Source organism: Camelus bactrianus, chromosome 3, assembly GCF_048773025.1.
Source record: "Camelus bactrianus isolate YW-2024 breed Bactrian camel chromosome 3, ASM4877302v1, whole genome shotgun sequence".
NCBI classification, from domain to species: Eukaryota; Metazoa; Chordata; class Mammalia; order Artiodactyla; family Camelidae; genus Camelus; species Camelus bactrianus.
This window is the reverse complement of record NC_133541.1, coordinates 143,922,241-143,940,906: the sequence shown is the minus strand read 5'-3', so window position 1 is coordinate 143,940,906 and position 18,666 is coordinate 143,922,241. Positions and strand designations below refer to the sequence as shown.

General features: G+C 37.5%; 1 protein-coding gene and 1 long non-coding RNA gene across 2 annotated transcripts; both read right to left on the bottom strand.

Moving 5' to 3' along the window:
- Positions 1–410: 410 nt before the first annotated feature.
- On the bottom strand, positions 411–3,766 carry LOC141575471 (guanylate-binding protein 6-like). Its single transcript, XM_074354739.1, has 4 exons — positions 3,566–3,766; positions 2,655–2,867; positions 1,611–1,709; positions 411–1,268 (listed from the first exon to the last, which is right to left on the bottom strand). The coding sequence occupies exons 1-3, from the start codon at positions 3,674–3,676 to the stop codon at positions 1,614–1,616; spliced, it is 420 nt and encodes a 139-aa protein (XP_074210840.1). The 5' UTR covers positions 3,677–3,766; the 3' UTR covers positions 411–1,268; positions 1,611–1,613.
- Positions 3,767–4,599: 833 nt separating this feature from the next.
- On the bottom strand, positions 4,600–18,065 carry LOC141575470 (uncharacterized). The gene is made up of 3 exons (XR_012503066.1): positions 17,917–18,065; positions 6,173–6,677; positions 4,600–4,841 (listed from the first exon to the last, which is right to left on the bottom strand). It is a non-coding gene; the product is annotated as an uncharacterized LOC141575470 (long non-coding RNA).
- Between the last annotated feature and the right edge of the window lie 601 nt (positions 18,066–18,666).

Genomic DNA, 18,666 nt, shown 5'->3' with positions numbered 1-18,666 from the left:
ATTTTTAGTATCAACAATTCTCTCACCCAAATGATTTATCTCTGTACTCAACACCTCACATTTCTTTCTAAATCCTTCAGTACACAGATCTTCTTGGACCTAAAAAAAAAAAAAAATGAGGAAGGAAGTAAAACTTTTTAAATCCCCCATTTTTTCAAGGATTACATTTTGTCAAACTTTGAAAATTTGTCAGACTATCTTTGTTTTATTCCTAAAATTGTTCTCTCTTAATCATGAAATGAGACTCTTGTAACAAGGTATATTTCCTGGTTTGGACCGAAATATTAAGAAGAAGTGTAGTTTACAGCCTTAATAATATTCATATACCTTAGGGTTTTGCCAGGAGGCTAAGCCTGGCATGAGGACAAATGTAATATTTTCCAGTCAAAAAAAGCAAATGAGAGGTAGCCTTGGTCTGACTGCACTAATTCTCAGTCCCACTCAGGATGACACTGTCACCCATATTATAGAAATCTGTTATAAACACATGGCCCCTAAACTATAGAAATCTCTTATAAATCATGTTCAGATGAACAATGAGAGAAATCCCTCCAAGCCACATGATAGCTTGGGGATCTGTCCACACCTGGAGGCAATGCAGCAAGTGTAAAATCTATCATTTCTATGTGTTTTTAAGTCTGGACATTTCTGGTAGTTTTATGTCAGAACAGATCTACCTCAGGGCCTTGGGCTGAGCAGGTCTCTTGGTAAAAGGTAGTGACCTTGGTAGAGCGTACTAGTTGTTGTTCATATTAAACACACATAATTGGAAAATCTGTTCAATCAAGCCCTGTGAGATCATTTTAAAATTCTCTAAATGGCTATACAACCCTATTTATATTCTCTGAGGGCTTGGAGTAGAGGGGGGAATACTCATCCTGAACTCTCCAAAGTCTACTTACAGAGCCAAATTTAAAGGTTTTGGAAGGATTCAAAGGCTTCAGGGTTTTAATAAATCACAAGCAGTAGATGCACTTGTGATCTCTGCATGACCATGCTGTAACCTTCACCCATCTCTTCCTGGGGTACCAGGGCAAAGCTATCAAGCTCTACTACAGCCACAGCCTGATTCACCTTCAGCTGATGCTCCAATATCTTGTTTGGCTCTCTCAGCAGGTTTTCTCTTTCTCTCACCATCTTCTCCATCATCTGAACTATGTGTTTCTGGAGACTTCTCTTCTGAGCCTCCACCTGCTGCTGCTGCTCCTGCAGTTTCTGTTTCAGCAGCTCCTGTTCCTTCTCAGCTGTCTCCTTCCAGGTCCACTCTTCTGCCCCAGGAAGGTATTAGAGAGGGAAAAAATAGGCAAGGATTGACCTCCACCCTCCTGAGCTCAGAGGCCAAACCAAATTAAAGAGAGAGGTAGGAAATCTCTGAAGTCCTCCCCCAAAACCCCATGTCCACACCATCGAGAACACACTTCAGAATGTGAGAGAAAAGGCTCTGCCTGTCTGGCGTCCAACCACAGTTCCCTTTGCTGTTTCCAGATGCAGCAGGTTTGTTCCACAGAAAGGAAGGAAGCTCCGGTATTGGGAAGGTTTTGCTCTCACACCTGTCAGAGGGCACTGCAAGAACATACACATCCCACTGTGAGCCCAGCCCTACCCTGTACCTGCTATTTGCTTCTCCCCATCAGTGAGGGCTTTATCTGCCTGCAGGATTTCTCTAGTGCCATCTGGGACTGCAGAAACCTCTGGAGGAACTCATTTGCCTGAGGAACCAAGGAGGAGCACAGAAATTAGATTTCCAATAGGGAAATTAGTGATGCAAAGACAACTAAGTCCATGTAACTTTTGCTTCAAGTTTAAAGTTCCACAGTGGTTCCTTACAATGAGTCCAAGCTCCTTAGAGTGACCTGTCTCTCTCCAGTCTCTTGCCCAGTGCTACTTCCTTCTCCCCACTCTAGAATCCAGCCAGTCAGTATCATGTTCAGTTCTACAAACCCCAAATCTCTGGTGCTTTTACATATCTGCTTTCCCAGTGTGAAATAGTGCCTCTAAATTGTGCTGCTGTTCTCCTCTGCCACTAGCTGTTTATAACTTTAGACAACTTATTTTAACCTGCCTATGCTTCTCAGTTCAGATCTTTAAAATGTTGATAATGTAGATGCTTCTTAATGCTATTTGAAAGATTAAGTTAAAGAGTCTAGGGAAAGAGCTTAACATTTTGGCTATAGGAAACAACAGTTCAATATATATTAGTTGCATTATTATTGTTTATTATTATTATTATTATTATTATTATTATTATTAATATTATTATTATTATTATATTTGTTTCTAACACCTAAGTAGCTCTTTCCTGAGTGTTATAGCTTGCCTATGTAGTTGACTTCCTGTCTCACTTGTGATCATCCTTGTGTACAAAGACTGACTTGTAAATTATCAGTGCTCAACACGTCAAATATGTTGTTGAGTAAAAAAAAATGAATAATTTCTGTTCTGTCTCTTGTGGATTTAAGAAATCTGTACTCATGGTTGGGAGTTGACATTTGTACTCTCTTCAGGAATAAATAGCATGCAGTGAACCTTAAAAGCCACAGCTGTTTGAATGGCCCCATACACTCTCTTTATGCATGCATTGAGCTGCACTCTCAGATTTTCAGGAGACCCCTTTGAGTATTCTGTAGGTTCCCCATGTTTCCCTTATTCCTCACCTTCACTCCTTTCATGGGCACTTGGTAATATTCCTTTTCAATAATTTCCTTTGCTTTCCTGTAGAGTTCATGACCTCCAGGAACAGAGAAATTTCCTGCTGAGATACTTTTTATTAGTGTCTTTGAAAGCTGATCAAGTTTAGTCTGGCAATATTTGATTGATGTCTCTTCATTCTGCATCAAGAAATCATCTTTCTTATTCTTTATGATTTCCTAGAGGGAAGAAAGATAGAGGGCTGTCACCAGAAGCAAGGAACAGAGGACGTAAATTTCCAAAGGATCTGGTAGAAGAATTGGTCTAACTGTGTTCCTCATGAGAAAAGTATTCTGTTGGAGGACATGTAATAAAACAGCAGTCACAAGATTTGATTTATTCACAGCTCTGAAAACTCTGGAAGACCATGGGGAAGTTCCCTAACCTCCTTTGGGTATTTCATCTGAGCTGTTGGGGTTGCATTACCTAATCTCTCTGGTTCCTTGAAGCTGCCACATTCAGTGATTCTGTCTTCAATGATAGATACAACAAGGAGCAACCTAAGCTGAAAGTGGCCTGAGATGTGGATCTGAAAAGAGAAATTTTGGTTCCCAGCCATAGGAGTGTGTTCACAGAAAAAGAAGCCAGCTAAAGAATGTCTTGGGTGTTCTGGACAGGCTTGGAATCCACAGAAGTATTTATTTCAAGAGGATATCTATACTGATTTTTCATTGAAGGTCAAAGGGAGTTCCAGATAAACTGCCTGAGTTCTGGCAGTCAAAAAAGAAGGAAATGTAGTCCTTTGAAACTCTGTCCCTCATGAGAACATGGACTACTTTATCCTTGAGTGAGAGATGAGCCATGGGACCGGTAACAACACTTCTAGGCTTCATTCTTCAAGGGGAGGCGACATAAAGTAAATACTAAGACAGATTACCACAAGGTTCCTCTGGAAGTCCTGCTTGTCTTCCTTGAAGGAGTGCTCCATGAAGACTGCAGGGGCTTCCCTCTCACAGGCAGCATGCACCTCCAGCAGCTCCTGCAGCATGTCTGTGGGGAAGCTCACTCGCTGGGCTATCTGCTCGCTGTAGTGGTTGTCTGCCTTCTGAATGGCAGCTGAGTTCTCCAGCTGGGCCAGAGTTGTCACTGCTTTCTCCAAGTGAGGTACTGCTCCGCTATTGCTAGTATCCAGGTAGGTCACAAACAGAGTCCTCAGCCCTGAAGAAGCCAGGAAATTTAGGGTCTAAATATCAAGTTATCAGTCAATGGCTCCAGGATTCTGAGACTATGCTTCTAGGGTCATATACACATGCACACACACAAACACACACTCACCCCTACCTCCTTCTACTATTATCACCTTCATTTTCTACTGACTGTTCATTTTTATGGTTTTCCAGGCCACAGGACTAAAAAAGTTAATATCTACTTCTATCTAACATACTAGGGGCTACCTGGAAAATACAGTTTCTCAATTTAAAAATTGAAAGCAATATAGATTACATAGATAGACAGATGAGGCAAAGTGTACCATGTTTAATTTATTCCTAATTCTGAGGCTTTGAATGGATTTTCAGTGATTTATGAGCTAATATTTATTTTTGGACCACTCTAAATTCTCAAAATATCTTCTGAATTCTCCTTGTGAAGAACACTTATTGTATAGGACTTCCTTTGAAAACATGCAGTATTCTGTTTTTATACCAAGAGAGTGATTATATTCTAAGTGGAAGATGTTTTCAGATAAGTGGGAGTCACCGATATCATTGACAAAATTGCAATTTGGGGAAGGAATTTGTAAATCCCCCAAAGTGAGATAATTATAAAGTATACAGATTTCTTCATGGAGTATAAATGTCTGTAAAATCAGAATCCTTTATAGAATCAAACAAAAATACTAGAAAGCACATTATATAAAATATTCAACACATAGCAGTCCCCATGGAAATGGGAAAAAGAGATTCACCTTTCCCAGTGACCATGATTCCTTCTGTGAGGGTCTTGGTCCTTGCATCAATGAAGATGTAAGAACAGAAATTTTTTGTTTGCTCCTGGAATTTAGGATCCAGTTGGTCTTCAGATACCATCCCAATATTGGCTAGAATTTTTTTTTCTCTATGTTGGCCAGTCAAAGACAAAACACTTCCATCTTGGAAATAAATGCCTGATGCAGTCTCTGGGTAGATTGGATGTTTGGGCTTTGGGATTCTTCCCTGAGGGACAGAAAAACAGGGATTAGGGTGTGTAGAGTCTTGAGATGAGGGGGTTTCAGGTGTTCATGGCAGGAATTTGTGTGTCTTTGCCATTTCTACACATAGAACTCTTTTAACATAGACATTCAATACTTCTTTGCACATCAGACTTATACGAATGATATAACTGCAGAGAAATTTAGGGAGACATCTGATCCAGTAAAGGAAACCTATGGCTGGTCTCTCCAGACATGCACATAGTAGAGTGGTTGTCTAAGATGTGTTTGCTTAACTAGCAGCTAAAAGGATGAAAGGTCACATGAAACTTTCTGCTCAACTCAACCTCATGTAGGAATTGAGCTGCGGAACCAAAAAGGAGAGCTACAAACAAGGGATCATGGACAGTAATTGGAATATTAGGAATGACATCCTCATTATTTAAGAAAAACTGTTTTGATGCTAAAAATAATTGATGCAGTGTTATGTATTTATTAGTAAAAACCTCTGAAGTATAAATGTACCTGAAATATAATTTTAAGGTATCACCACTAATCTATAATCTCTTTGAGGTAAATGTTTATATCTGGTCCTCTCCTGCCAGCCAATTTCTTAATAGCTGTTTTGAGAAATCATAAATAGAAACGTGAAAGGAAGAATGACTAAATTGGGATTGATATTTCTCTCAAGGTTTCAATAGACACACATCCTTGGAAATGTAACCCATGAAAATAATTTTTTACCTTGTAATTAATTCATGGGTAAACATGTGGGAATTAGGAGAAAGCTATGATGTGGAAGGTAAAATGAATATTCTAATAATTGTCAGTATTATTGAAAAGGCATAGATTGTAAAGACAGTCAATTCTTCAGGTTTATTTAAAACATACAGTCATTTTGTAGATGATATAATTATACAGGATTAGAAAGTTTTCTAGCCCTCTTTGAAAAGAATAATATGTGAAATCTATATTTTGTTCATTAGATAAGCTTTTCACTGCAGTTTCATGTCTAACAATTAGCTGATTAGTTGTTTTCTTCAACAGAGAAAAATTGAAGGAACAGGAAACACAGTGTCCAGTCTTTAGAATGTTTCATCACCCATGTAAATCTGGATGGTAAATTTAAAGATGTATAAAAAACAAATTGGTTTTGAGTAATTTCACTTTACACTTTACTTTTCTTGAGTAAACTTCAACTGTAGCCCCTAGATCTTTGCAACCCACTTTCCAGCCACCATTTCCGCAGACTTTGATTTAGTCTCAAATACAAATGCAATCACAAAGATGAGGGATATTGTTTACTAGATCCCACACTCTATTGGACCGTACACTGCCCAGGCCATACTCTGATACCTGGAATCAGCTTCAGGGCATTCTCCAAGTACTCATCTTCTGTGATAGGCTGACCACATAACTGCAGCTCCAGGGTGAAATCTCATACAGTCCAGATAAATTCTGGAAAGAAATTCACAAATTCTGTGGAATCTTCTACTCTATCAGGTGTTTGAGAGGACTTTGTTCTGATGTTTTGCAAGCTCTGTTGCATAACTAACATTTGGTTAGGGAAAAGAAACTCACTACCAACAATTCCCACATTTCTCTAGTATAAAAATATTATAATCACACTCTTTTGCCATGGGTCCCCTCTGCTCCACCCAAGAAACTAAATGACAGGAAGGGAGAGACTGACTCTCTCCTCATCCCCATGAATTCAGTGAAACATGGTGGTTCAGGACCTGGAAGGATACTGCAGATGCTCCAGGGCCTGGTGGTTGATGGTGCTCATGCTGTTCTAGACAAAGCTACTGCACAGAACCACGGTCAGGGCAAAGATCCATGAATCCTTCTTAGACTCATCCTAGAAAGCACATTAGAACAAGAGAGTTAGAAGTTTACCCCTACATTAGAAATTCATCTGTACACTTCTTCAATCATGGTTTCATTTATTATTTCAGCTAACATACTCACCATGCAAAGAAATTGAAGACAGATGTAAATGCAGATATCAACTTTGACAATTACAGAGACATTTCTTGTGTTTGCAAATTTTTCATATATAAAAGGATTCTAGTGTTCACAGTGCTTTCTTTTTCCTCAATTGGATAAAGTAAAATAACATATACAGAAAAACTAATACAGTACCTGTTGTGTAATTAGGAATTCAGTGATGAGTGTGGGCACTTATTCATTCTGCATATATTTATTAATCAGAGTCCATATAAAATATACCATAGTTGGCATAACTGGGTATTTAAATTATATGCAATCAATAAATACTTGCAGGAAGCTACTAAATATACCCCACTGTTCTTAGATTTTAAAAAAGCAATGCTAAAAATGAAAATTTTCTTCAACATGATTATTTCAAAGCAGTGGACAAACATCCATAACAGTAAGTGCAACAATGATAGAAGTATCTGTAAAAGGCTTACTCTCAGTAATGTATATAAGCAGTGAAACCTATAGCTATAACACTAAACTAAAATTTAGAAGTCTATCAAGGAAGAACAGAGCTATGAAATTTGGAGAAAGAATATGTGATCTGAAAGCTTCCTCAATGTCTTGAGCTGAATATTAAAGAACTGGTAAATGTGGAACTGAAGAAATGAAGGTGATCCAATAGACAGGAAAACCCAGAGAAGCAAAATTAGAGATGGGAGAAGACAGGGGTCTTGTAGTTAGAACAGAGTCATTTGAGGGCAGAGGGCAAGTGGAGAAGTTAAGGTGAGTTTCATGCAGCCTAATCAAGGGCCCTAAAGCCCAGGCTAAGTTGTATAAATCATAGCATTGTCTAAATGATGGCATAAACTGGAAATAGTTTTTTTTTATTATAAATGGCATGTAAAGTTGCTCCCAGTGTAAATGCAAAAACTGTGGTTTATGTTGAGAAGATTCTAAATGGGAGTTTGGGGGGATAAGAGTCTATTCATTACTTTCTTTCCCCAAAACCCAGTTTTTAAAAATAATCAATTAGGATAAGAAGAAGTAGCAGTTATGACAAACAATTATTTCAACACCAAGATTATATCATTGTTTGATATATGGCTTTAAAAATAAGCAGACTTTCTAACTCCTGTTGAGAAAAAAGACAGAGCTATAAAAATGTAGGTACTATTTCCAAATAAATCTCAAAACGGGGAAAGGAGGGATAGTTCATTTCACCCATTAGCAGAAAGCTAAAACACCAAAAATCCATTTTAAAATGTTTCTTGTAGGACAAAAACTTACTTTTATAGAACTTGCACATTCAGAGGTGTCTCACAAATTTCCAGAACACTCTGTGAGTAGTTGATGAACTTCATCATAGAAAATGTAAACCCGTCTCTTAAATCCAACCCTCAAATACACTCTTCACCTTGAAGCTAAGAAGGTGAATCAGAAATTTTTCCTCACTCACAGATTGATACTTCTCCTCTTTCTTAGTTATGCTTAACTGTAAGTTCTCAAAACCAGTAGGTGCTGCCTGGATTGCCTTTCAAAACTGAAGGACTTATTCCCCCAGCTGTTGGGAGTGCTGGTGGAAGACAGTCTTCAGGTGTCAGCCCTCTTAATTAGAAAGGCTTCTGGAGCAGCTCTTCAAAAATGTATCAGCACCCCTGTCCCAAAATCAGGATAACTCAAAAAAGCCATTCCAGCCATGGAGCTCCCATGAAATTCCCAGAAATTGGGGATTGCAATGCAATGTAATTTCTTCTCTCCAGCCTTCTTCTTTCCCAATTACATGGTATTAAATCTGACTGCAGATAATATGGTCTTATCAATTGAAATAAAGACTCTTTTAGGGCAGGACATTTACTTTAGTCACTGATATCTACAATGCTAAGTCCAAAGGCCTGGAACTCAGCCGTTCAATAATGACTTGCTAAATGTAATCAAGTCATCCACACAGTGCCAAGAAATAAAAGAATTTATCTAAGACACTATGATAACTTACCTAGAAGTGAGATTCAAACAAAACATAGTTTGCCTTATTTACTAAAATTGATTTCTAGATTTTACAGATTAAACAGTAAAATTTCTAGGACCATGGAGAGATAAGGGGAAAATCCAGAATAAAAAGGATTTAATTGTGAATTTCTGCTTTACCATTCACACATCCCCCAGGCTCTAATTGTGCAGAAGGACCACCAGAGTACGATTGGGCTTGTGTGGGTGAGGCACACACCACATCCAGATGCCCTTGGTTTCAGACTGCACTGTAGAGCCTAGAGGAAAGCCTGTGAGGAGAGGGGAGAAAGCAGCATTCAGTTAGAGCAGATAATCTAAACAACCAAGGGGCTACAGAGTCAGATCTATTGGAATGTCAGTATCCCAGCATACGAGTTGGTGCTTTCTCCATTTCCTCAAGAATGTCCTACTTTGTGTGTCATCTGTTTCAAGGAGGAAGGAACATTAATTGTGATAAAGATACCAAGCAAGGGCTCAACATAGAGGCAAAGGGGAATCCATGAATGAGACAAAATGGAAGTCACTGATAACCATAACAAGAGTATCTTGAAAGAACGGTGAGGTTCAAAGCCAGAGAGAAATGGACTGAAGACAGACATGGGAAGAGAAAACGGTGGGAAAAAATCAAGATTATATTTTTTGACAGACAAATTTTTCAAAAGAGGGGAGAGGTGTTAGCCACAGTAGTATATGACATACAGGAAATATTTTTAAGATTATAGACATTTGAACACATTTATATGTTGATGAGTATAGTCCATAAAAAAGCAAAATGTGTTTCAAGAGCGAGTAGACACAATTGCAAGAGTCCAGTGCTTAAGCATGTAAAATAAGGTAGGATTGTGAGAATTGGTAGGAGAAATTTTGCTTTACAGGAATAAAACATACAATATGATAATGAATTACAGTAAGACAGTGGTTTAGCAGTGAGAAATACGAGTGGAAAGTTGATTTGTTAAGAGAAGTTTGGTTTTCCCTACACAAGATCAGGACAAAAATTAAGAAGCTGAGGTATTAGCTAGAATCAAGCAATTGGTCCTTGACCCTGTACAACACTCACCATGATTCTGACCTGCAAGATGGTTCATCAAGTAAGATTTGCCTGTATGATACGGCCCTACAATGGCCACCACCAGCACTGGCAAAGAAAGCTCACCAAGAATCTGCAGAGATTTTTGGTTCACTGAAAGAACCTTGACACTTTCCAGCAGACAAATGGGGTCCATTATTTTGGGTCTGGATGCCATGGCAACCTGCCAAACTAGAAGAGCTTCTTAGTGGAAATCAGATTATAAAGCCATTCTCTAACTCAGAATTATACAAAGCATCTATCAACTTAGGATAAGGTAAGTAAGAGTTCTGTGCTTTCCATTAGACAAAATGTAATCTAGAATTAGCATACTGCAGAGGTTTTCCCCCATCATTCCCTCAAGTCTCTCATGATATTGGTAGTGAAATAATATAATATCACTCTCCAAACTGTTATTTCAAAATAATAATATAATTAAAGTTATTTTTATGATGCACTGAAGGCCTACAATATACCAAGCCCTTTGATAATAACTTACATATCCAGCTAAACTGATATTCACAAGAGACTGAAAGTTAGAAATTAACATAACTACTTTGGAAATGAGGTAAATGGTTCTCATAAAGGCTGAGTGAATGTCATTGAGAAAGGATTGAAAATCTACATACTTGAGCAAAATGACAGACTAGCAAACTCTAAGCTCTTGTTTCCCCAAGGAGATATAAACAGCAACCAAAATACTAGCTATAATAACCTTACAGTAGTTCCATAAAACAGTCAAAGTTCCAAAGCAACCAACCAAATACCAAATCAAGAAACAGCCTCATTCAAAATGATAGGAAATTCTGTGGTTTTTCTGTTGCCCTCAGTCCCCATTGTGGTAAAGACTTTAAGGAAGTGGCAAATCATTTCCCAATTCCCTCCCCTGATTCAGAGAGAGGGAATATTATAATGTTCTAACCTGTCAGGGCTGCCTCTTCAGGTCTCTGTTTCACCTCACATGAAACTCAGGGAAGGGTGGCAGAGGGGTAGGTGGTGGTAAAACTTGGATATCAGGTGGAAAGAAGCAGCAGGTATTTCTCAAGGAAAAATGTGGAGAGACAGCTCCACAGATGCCTAGAGCAAGAGGTTACCAGTGAATATATAAAATAGACTATCTAAGGCATCAATTGAGTTTCCAATTCCCTTTTTCAAAATAAACAGAGCAGAGCAGACTGCATTTAGAATGTTCTGACATCTCATGGGCTGCCTGAAGGACTGTTATCTTTTCCCTTATTTGGATCTCAGGCAGGGAGAAGCAGTGGGCATTGCTTGGGAAAGCTGCAGGGAGAATGACCTGCAGACACCTATGACAAGATATTATGGGTGTGTGATATTGATATGTATAATAAGAAACACAAATTTGATCAATGTCCTTATTCCTGGTATATAGCTCTTAAAACCCTATGTGATGAGAGAGATGAAATTATTTCTCTTGTAACTTTTGGTCTTTTGTCCTCAATTCCTAAAATACCTCCAGATTGATAAAGATGAAAGGAGAGTCTTTTGTTATTTATAACAAGCACCTTTCAACAACAACTGAGTTTATGTTAATGAGGTGATTTTGTAAAGCCCCTAGATCACTACAATGGAGTTGTTTGCTAGAGGAATCAATGTTATTAGAAAGTTTCAACATTTAGCCTGATGCTCCAACCACTGTGGAGCAGAGAAGTGATGAAAGTTGAGTTAATCACCAATGACCAATAGTTTACTCAACCATATCTATCTAAGAATTCCTCCATTAAAAAATAAATAAAACCTAACTGAAAAGGTTCAGAGAGTTTCTGGCTTGATGAATATGTGGATGTTGTTAGAAGGTGGCCCATCCAAAGGGGTCATGGAAGCTCCACATGCTTTTCTTGATATCTTTCCTTTTGCATCTCCTATTTTGCTGTATATAGGCTGTATCCTTTTTTAAAATAAACCAGTAATCTAGTAAGCAAACTATCCTTCCTGAGTTCTTAAGCCATCCTAGCAAATCATTGAACCTGGGGAAGAGATGGGTAACTCCAATGTACAGCCAGTTAGTCAGAAGCACAGGTGACAACCTGGATTTGTAATTGCATCTGAACTGAGGAGAAGTCTTGTGGGACTGAGCCCTTAATCTGTAGGGTATAAACTAACTCTTGGAAGTTAGGGTCAGAATTGCTTATTGTGAAAAAATGCTCACGTATGTGGTGACCAGAAATAAGTATAGAGAATAGAAAGTTGAGAAGAGAAACTGAATTTTTCTTTTTCTTTTCAGGGTGGAGACACACAATAGACAATCAAAAGTTCAAAGGAGGCATCCTTTGGGAAATTAATATACTTAAAAGGAGCAAATATATGGGAAAACTGAAAAAGCAAAACACAGGCCCAGGGAAGATGCATGCTCAAAAAAGCCTAAAAAGACTTTAGAACTTGTCTTAAGTTTAATCCCAAGTTTCAAAATCAAGAGCCAGCTTAGGAAAAGACTTCCTTGTCAAAAGGCCAGTATGCAAAGAATGGGAAAGGTGACTGCTTTCATAAATGCTCAATTTTCAGGGGGTGGGAGGGTAATAACTCAGTAGTAAAGCATGTACTTAACATGTCCAAAATCCTGGGTTAAGTACTGAGTACCTTCATTTAAAATAAATAAATAGATAAATAAACATCCAATTTTTCAACAACAACAACAAAAATAACAAGGCATACAAAATAAATGAAAATATGGCCCTTCCAAAGGAAGAATATAAAGTGGTAAAAAAAAAAACAAACAAACAACCCTGAGGAAACATGTTCATTAGATGTTTAAGCAAAGACTTTAAAATAACTTTTTAAAAATATGCTTAAAAAGCTAAAGGAAAACTCAGAAAAATAACTAAAGAAAATCAGAAAAACAATATATGAACAAAATTAGAAAATGAACAAGGAGATAAAAATAATTAAAAAAGGAACCAAACTGAAATTCTGAGGCTGGAAAATACAATGAATGAATTTACACATTTTCAACAGGGAATTAGCCTTGGTGGTAAAGCTCAGGGGAAGAGCATTTGAATACATATAAAGGGGATTAGACTTGCACAGGCAAAAAGACTCAGCAAACTTGAAGACAGGACATTTGAAATTATCAAGTCTCAGGAGCAGAAGGAAGAAATAATTTTTTTAAAGTGAATACAGCCTAACAAACTTGTGGAATACTGTCACATAGACAGGTATATACATTATGAAAGTCCCTAAAGCAGAAGGGAGAGGCAGGGCAGAGTGATTATTTTAGGAAATAATGGCTAAAAAATACCCAATGCAATGAAATATATAAATCTACAAATGCAAGATATTCAACAAACTACAGTAGGATAAATAATCAGAGACCAATGCTGAAGCATAATATAATCAAACTGTCAAAAGACAAAGAGAGAATCTTGAAAGCGACAAAAAGCAGTAACTCATCACATCCAATAAGATTGTCAGTCAATTTATCAACAAAATATTTGTAGGCCAGAAGGCAGTGGAATGATATGTTTAAATTGCTAAAAACTGAGTGATGGGGTAGGGGGGAACCTACCAATGAAGAATACTGTTTCCAGAGGAGGGGGGTCAAGATGAGGGATAATAACTTCTCACAGAAAAGTGACTGAAAACTGGCAGAACTCCTATACAAACAAGATTTCAAGAGATATTTCCACATAATTAGGGAGGAGTAAAAACTTCAGGTTGGGACCTGTGCACCTAGGGAAGGACTAAGAGGAAAAGGAAGACTGTGCAAATAGACCCTAACCCTGAGGAGTGAGTAGGTCAATCCACAGACTTGGCATCCCAGTACTGGGGTCCTGCACAGAGGAGACAAATCCCCTTGGCTACTTGGAGAAAGACTGAAACAGATAGAAAGGCTGGAGAAGCCTAGACTAGAAGGAGTGAATGGGTGCTGGTTTGCCACCAGACAGGTTGGAGACAGGTCAGCCTGAGCAACTACCACCTTACTGTACACCCCAGGAAGATTTTCTATTCAAATAACAATAAAAAGAGTACTGTTGTGGTTATATCTATATGAGATAAAAAAGTTATTTCAAGCACTGTTAAAAGAGACAAAAAGGACATTATGTTAAAAGAGTCAAGTTTATCTAGAAGATAAACAATTCTAAATATGTATACCTGAACCTCAGAGTTCCAAAATATGTGAAATAAACATTGACAATATTGAGCAACAGATCACTTAACAAAAATACAATAGTTTAATACCTTACTTGCAATAATAGGTAGAAAAAACAGAGTACTTGAATAACACTATAAATTAATTGAACCTAACAGACATATACAGAACACTCTCATCCAACAAGAGAAAACACGTTTTCCCAGATGGGCATGGAATATTTCCAAGGATAGACCATATTTTAGGCCACAAAACAAGTCAACAAATTTTAAAAGGTTAAACTCATACAAAGTATCTTTTCTGAACCCAATGAAATGAAACTGGAAATTAATAGATGGAATAAAACTGCAAAGTCTACAAATATGTGAAAATTAAACAAAAGACAATTAAGAATAAAAATAAACTACCTGAAAATAATGAAGTCTATGTATGGAAAAAAGCACAGGTAACATCATCCTCATAGGTAAACTACTGAAGAGTTTTCCCACCCTCCTGCCTCCCCTTTTTGAGAAGGAGACTGCAAACTTTAGGTCAATGTTCCCACACAATTGCTCCTTCTCCCACTTGCCACACTTCTTCTGTTTCAGGAGGATGTCCTTAATCTTGAGAGATTTAGGCCAAGGTACTTAGCTGAGAGGGGTCAGGATTTTTGCAACTTAATCCCATAAATGAAAATAAGAATGAAAATGCAAATATTGTTTTATATTATATTGAGAGACATATACATATATTTAGAGAGAGGAAGCAAATCTAGGAAAATGCCACCAGTGGGTAAATCTAGGTGAAAAGTATATGAGATTCCCTTGTAATTGTTTTCCAAGGCAAATTTGATTTTAAAAATTAAGTACTAAAAACACAATTATACCATGGTTCTTCTGGCATATTTCTGATTGGCATTATAATAAAAGTTCCCTATAATATCTATGCATATTTCATAATCAGACTATATAAACATGATATTATATTCAAATGTCTCAACTATTCAGTTCCATATTTATAGGTCAAGTATTCAAGATGCCTCAAATACTATCAAAAATATTTTTAAAAAATACCAGCTTTATCAGTTACTACTTGTGTGGCCTTAAACAAGAAGCCTCACCTAGCTAAACCTAAGTTTTTAAGAATAATTATAGGGGTAATATGAAAAAAATGGTAAGTCCAGTCTGGAGGATGTTTTGATAATAAAATCAGATAAGTAAAAGCTTATATATGAGCATAGAATGCAGCACAAAATGGGATTTCAGTACATGCTTACTGAATTAGATGGAGATTTATCCACAATAATTGCACTAAACAAATTGGGTTACATATTTGAACACAATCTGCAAACTTCAGGTTACTAAGAAACAAGGTCTATAATTTTTTTTTTCAGAGCAAAGCAGCAAGAAAATTCAAAAACTGCTCCTGTACCATCTCCTTTTTTCTGATTCTTCATTGTGGGAGAAAAGAATACAAAGGTAAAACAGGATCCTCTAACAGCTACATTATAATGACCAGAGTTGTCCAGTCCCCCTCTTTAAATGGAAAACTTAAAGGAAGCTGCAGGAAAATGTGAGAGAAACAACTTTATAAAAACCAGGTCTGCGGAATAGAATAGAAAGCCCAGAAATGAACTCACAAGTTTTTGGTCAACTAAACTTCGACAAAGGAGGCAAGAATATACAATGGAATAAAGATAGTCTATTCAGCAAATGATTTTGGGAAAACTGGACAGCAGCATGTAAATCAATGAAGCTAGAACATTCCCTTACACCATACACAAAAATAAACTCAAAATGGATCAAATGTTTAAACATAACACAAGATACAATAAACCTCCTAGAAGAAAACATGGGTAAAACATTATCTGACATACAGCTCAAAAATGTTCTCCTAGGGCAGTCTACACAAGCAGTATAAATAAAAGCAAGAATAAACAAATAGGACCTAACTAAGCTTACAAGCTTCTGCACAGCAAAGGAAACCATAAGTAAAACAAAACAAAAATATAAGGATTGGGAAAAAATTTTTGCAAATGATGAAACCAACAAAGGCTTGATCTCAAGAATATATAAGTAGCTCATACGACATAATAAGAAAAAACCAACAGCTCAATTCAAAAATGGGCAGAAGATCTAAACAAGCAATTCTCCAAGGAAGACATACAAATGATCATTAGGAACAAGAAAAAATGCTCAAGATCACTAATTATCAGAGAAATGCAAATCAAAACTACAGTGAGGTATCACCTCACAACAGCCAGAATGGCCATCATTCAAATGTCCACAAATGACAAATGATGGAGAGGCTATGGAGAAAAGGGAACCCTATTACACTGCTGGTGGGAATGCAGTTAGGTGCAGCCACAGTGGAAAACAGTATGGAGATTCCTCAAAAGACTAGGAATAGACATAACATATGACCCAGTGATCCCACTCCTGGGCATATATCAAGAAGGAACTCTACTTCAAAAAGACACCTGCACCCCAATGTTCATAGCAGCACTATTTACAATAGCCAAGAGATGTCAACAGCCTAAATGTCCATCAACAGATGACTTGATGAAGAAGAAGTGGTATATTTGTACAATGGAATACTATTCAGCCGTAAAAACTGACAACATAACGCCATTTGCAGCAAAATGGATGCTCCTGGAGAATGTCATTCTAAGTGAAGTAAGCCAGAAAGAGAAAGAAAAATACCATATGAGATCTCTCATATGTGGAATCTCAAAAATTTTTAAAATGAATATAAATACAAAACAGAAACTGACTCATAGACATAGAATACAAACTTGTGGTTGCCAAGGGGGCAGGGCGGGGGGAGGGACAGACTGGGAGTTCAAAACTTGTAGATACTGACTGGCATATGCAGAATAGATAAACAAGATTATACTGTATAGCACAGGGAAATATATACAAGATCTTGTGTTACCTCACAGTGAAATGTGTGACAATGAATGTATGTATGTTCATATATAATTGAAAAATTGTGCTTTACAGTGGAATTTGACACAACATTGTAAAATGACTATAACTCAATAAAAAATGTTTTAAAGAAACAGACCTGTGATTTCTTAGCTGTGAATAAGTCACATAATTTTTAACATCAAATTAACAAACTGCAGCTATTCAATCCTGTTCCAGGTTGGTTTTCAAAATGTGATCTACAGAAAAAAAATCACCCAGAGGGATTGTTAAACCTAGGTTGTGTATGTACAAAACATGCTACAAATGATTCCAATGTTCTTATGAAAAAAAACCCACAAATGCGGGGGCGGGGGTTGGGGGACAGGGGAAGAGAGAGAATAAGAGGGAGGAAGAGGGAGCCAGAGAGACAGAAAGAGAAAGATAGTTTTGATGTGATCGTAATGTTTAAGTAATAAAGATCAGGGGTGAGGGGACTAAATTTATCTCTACATAGAGATTTACAGAGCTCTCAATGTGAGCTTTCTTAAATTGACTAATAGAAACATTAAAAAGAAACAATCTCTATAGATGACAGTTCCCTATAACCTCCTTGGCAGGGACTGTCTTATTCTCTGAATTCTAACGCCAGCCCATAGAGCTTGACAGAGCAAGACAGGCAGGCCCCCAGGAGGACTCTCTCAAGGAGAAGAACATCGAGGGGGACACAGTGTGTCTGGCTGTCACTTTGCAGCTGCTACTGGTCCATACAGAGAAGCTGAGCTTCCTTTGAACTAAAGCCAGCCACAGACCCCTGCATGCCAGACAGCAGGCCACTTGCCCTTCCTCAGGTGTCACTTTGAATCTGAAATCAATCTTGCTAACTACTACATACAGAATAGATAAGCAACAAAGTCCTATTGAACTATATTCAGCATCTTGTAATAACCTATAATGAGAAAGAATATATATATATCAATCACTGTGTTGTACACAAGAAACTAACACAGCATTGTAAATCGACTCTATTTCAATAAAAACAGAAAAGACATCAATTTTGCACTGCATGTAAAAGACAAGGACATACCTGCTCCACACACTGGGGATAAAAGAACGGTTCTCAGTTCCTCTCACACCTTGCTCACTAGCTCCTCCTACCAGTCTGACTCTCCTTCATGAAAGCTAAAAAAGAGCGAGGAGGTTCATCTTTTCTTGGTCCATCTAGTATGATGGTAATAAAACTGAAGCTGAAAGCAAAAGTAATTCATGCTGTTTTTCAGTTAGCAGAGTCATGCTAGATCCACTGATTACATTTCGAATATGGGTGTGTAGTTCATGGTGAGAGGAGATTAGAAAAAGCTATTTAATAGTCACATCTTAACACATGCCACCGCTTTCTGTGGGCTGCCCTGCACTGGAAGGCCTTCATAGCCCCCCTTCTTGATACATCTCTCCCCCCGTGTAAAGTTGCCAAAGGCGGCTTAAGTTTCCTTAGCAAACAAGAAAAATAGAAAATCCATGGCCCAAATGTAAGCAAGGCTGTATACAACAAGTATATTTCAAGCATTTTCCTCTTGGCGGGGATTCCTGGGTATTTTTGTTAGTAAAGGGCTTTTAACATTTTACATCTGTTCCTTAATATATATGTTTAGTTAAATGAAAATCTTTTATCATAATTAGAAAATAAAGATTAAAGATGGAAATGAACAACCCTTCATTGTATTATCTGGAGATGCTCACTATTGGCATTTTGCTCAGCATGCCTGTACTTCCCTAACATATGGACCCTCTCCTAACATAGATACACTCTTTCCACAGGAATTTAGCCAATTGGACC

Coding starts and splice junctions, on each gene's coding strand:
- LOC141575471 (XM_074354739.1), bottom strand. CDS start 3,676: ATGCTGCAGGAGCTGCTGGAGGTGCATGCTGCCTGTGAGAGGGAAGCC. Junction 2,868..3,565: donor ACTTCCAGAGGAACCTTGTG/GTAATCTGTCTT, acceptor TCTTCCCTCTAG/GAAATCATAAAGAATAAGAA. Junction 1,710..2,654: donor TGCCCATGAAAGGAGTGAAG/GTGAGGAATAAG, acceptor TTGGTTCCTCAG/GCAAATGAGTTCCTCCAGAG.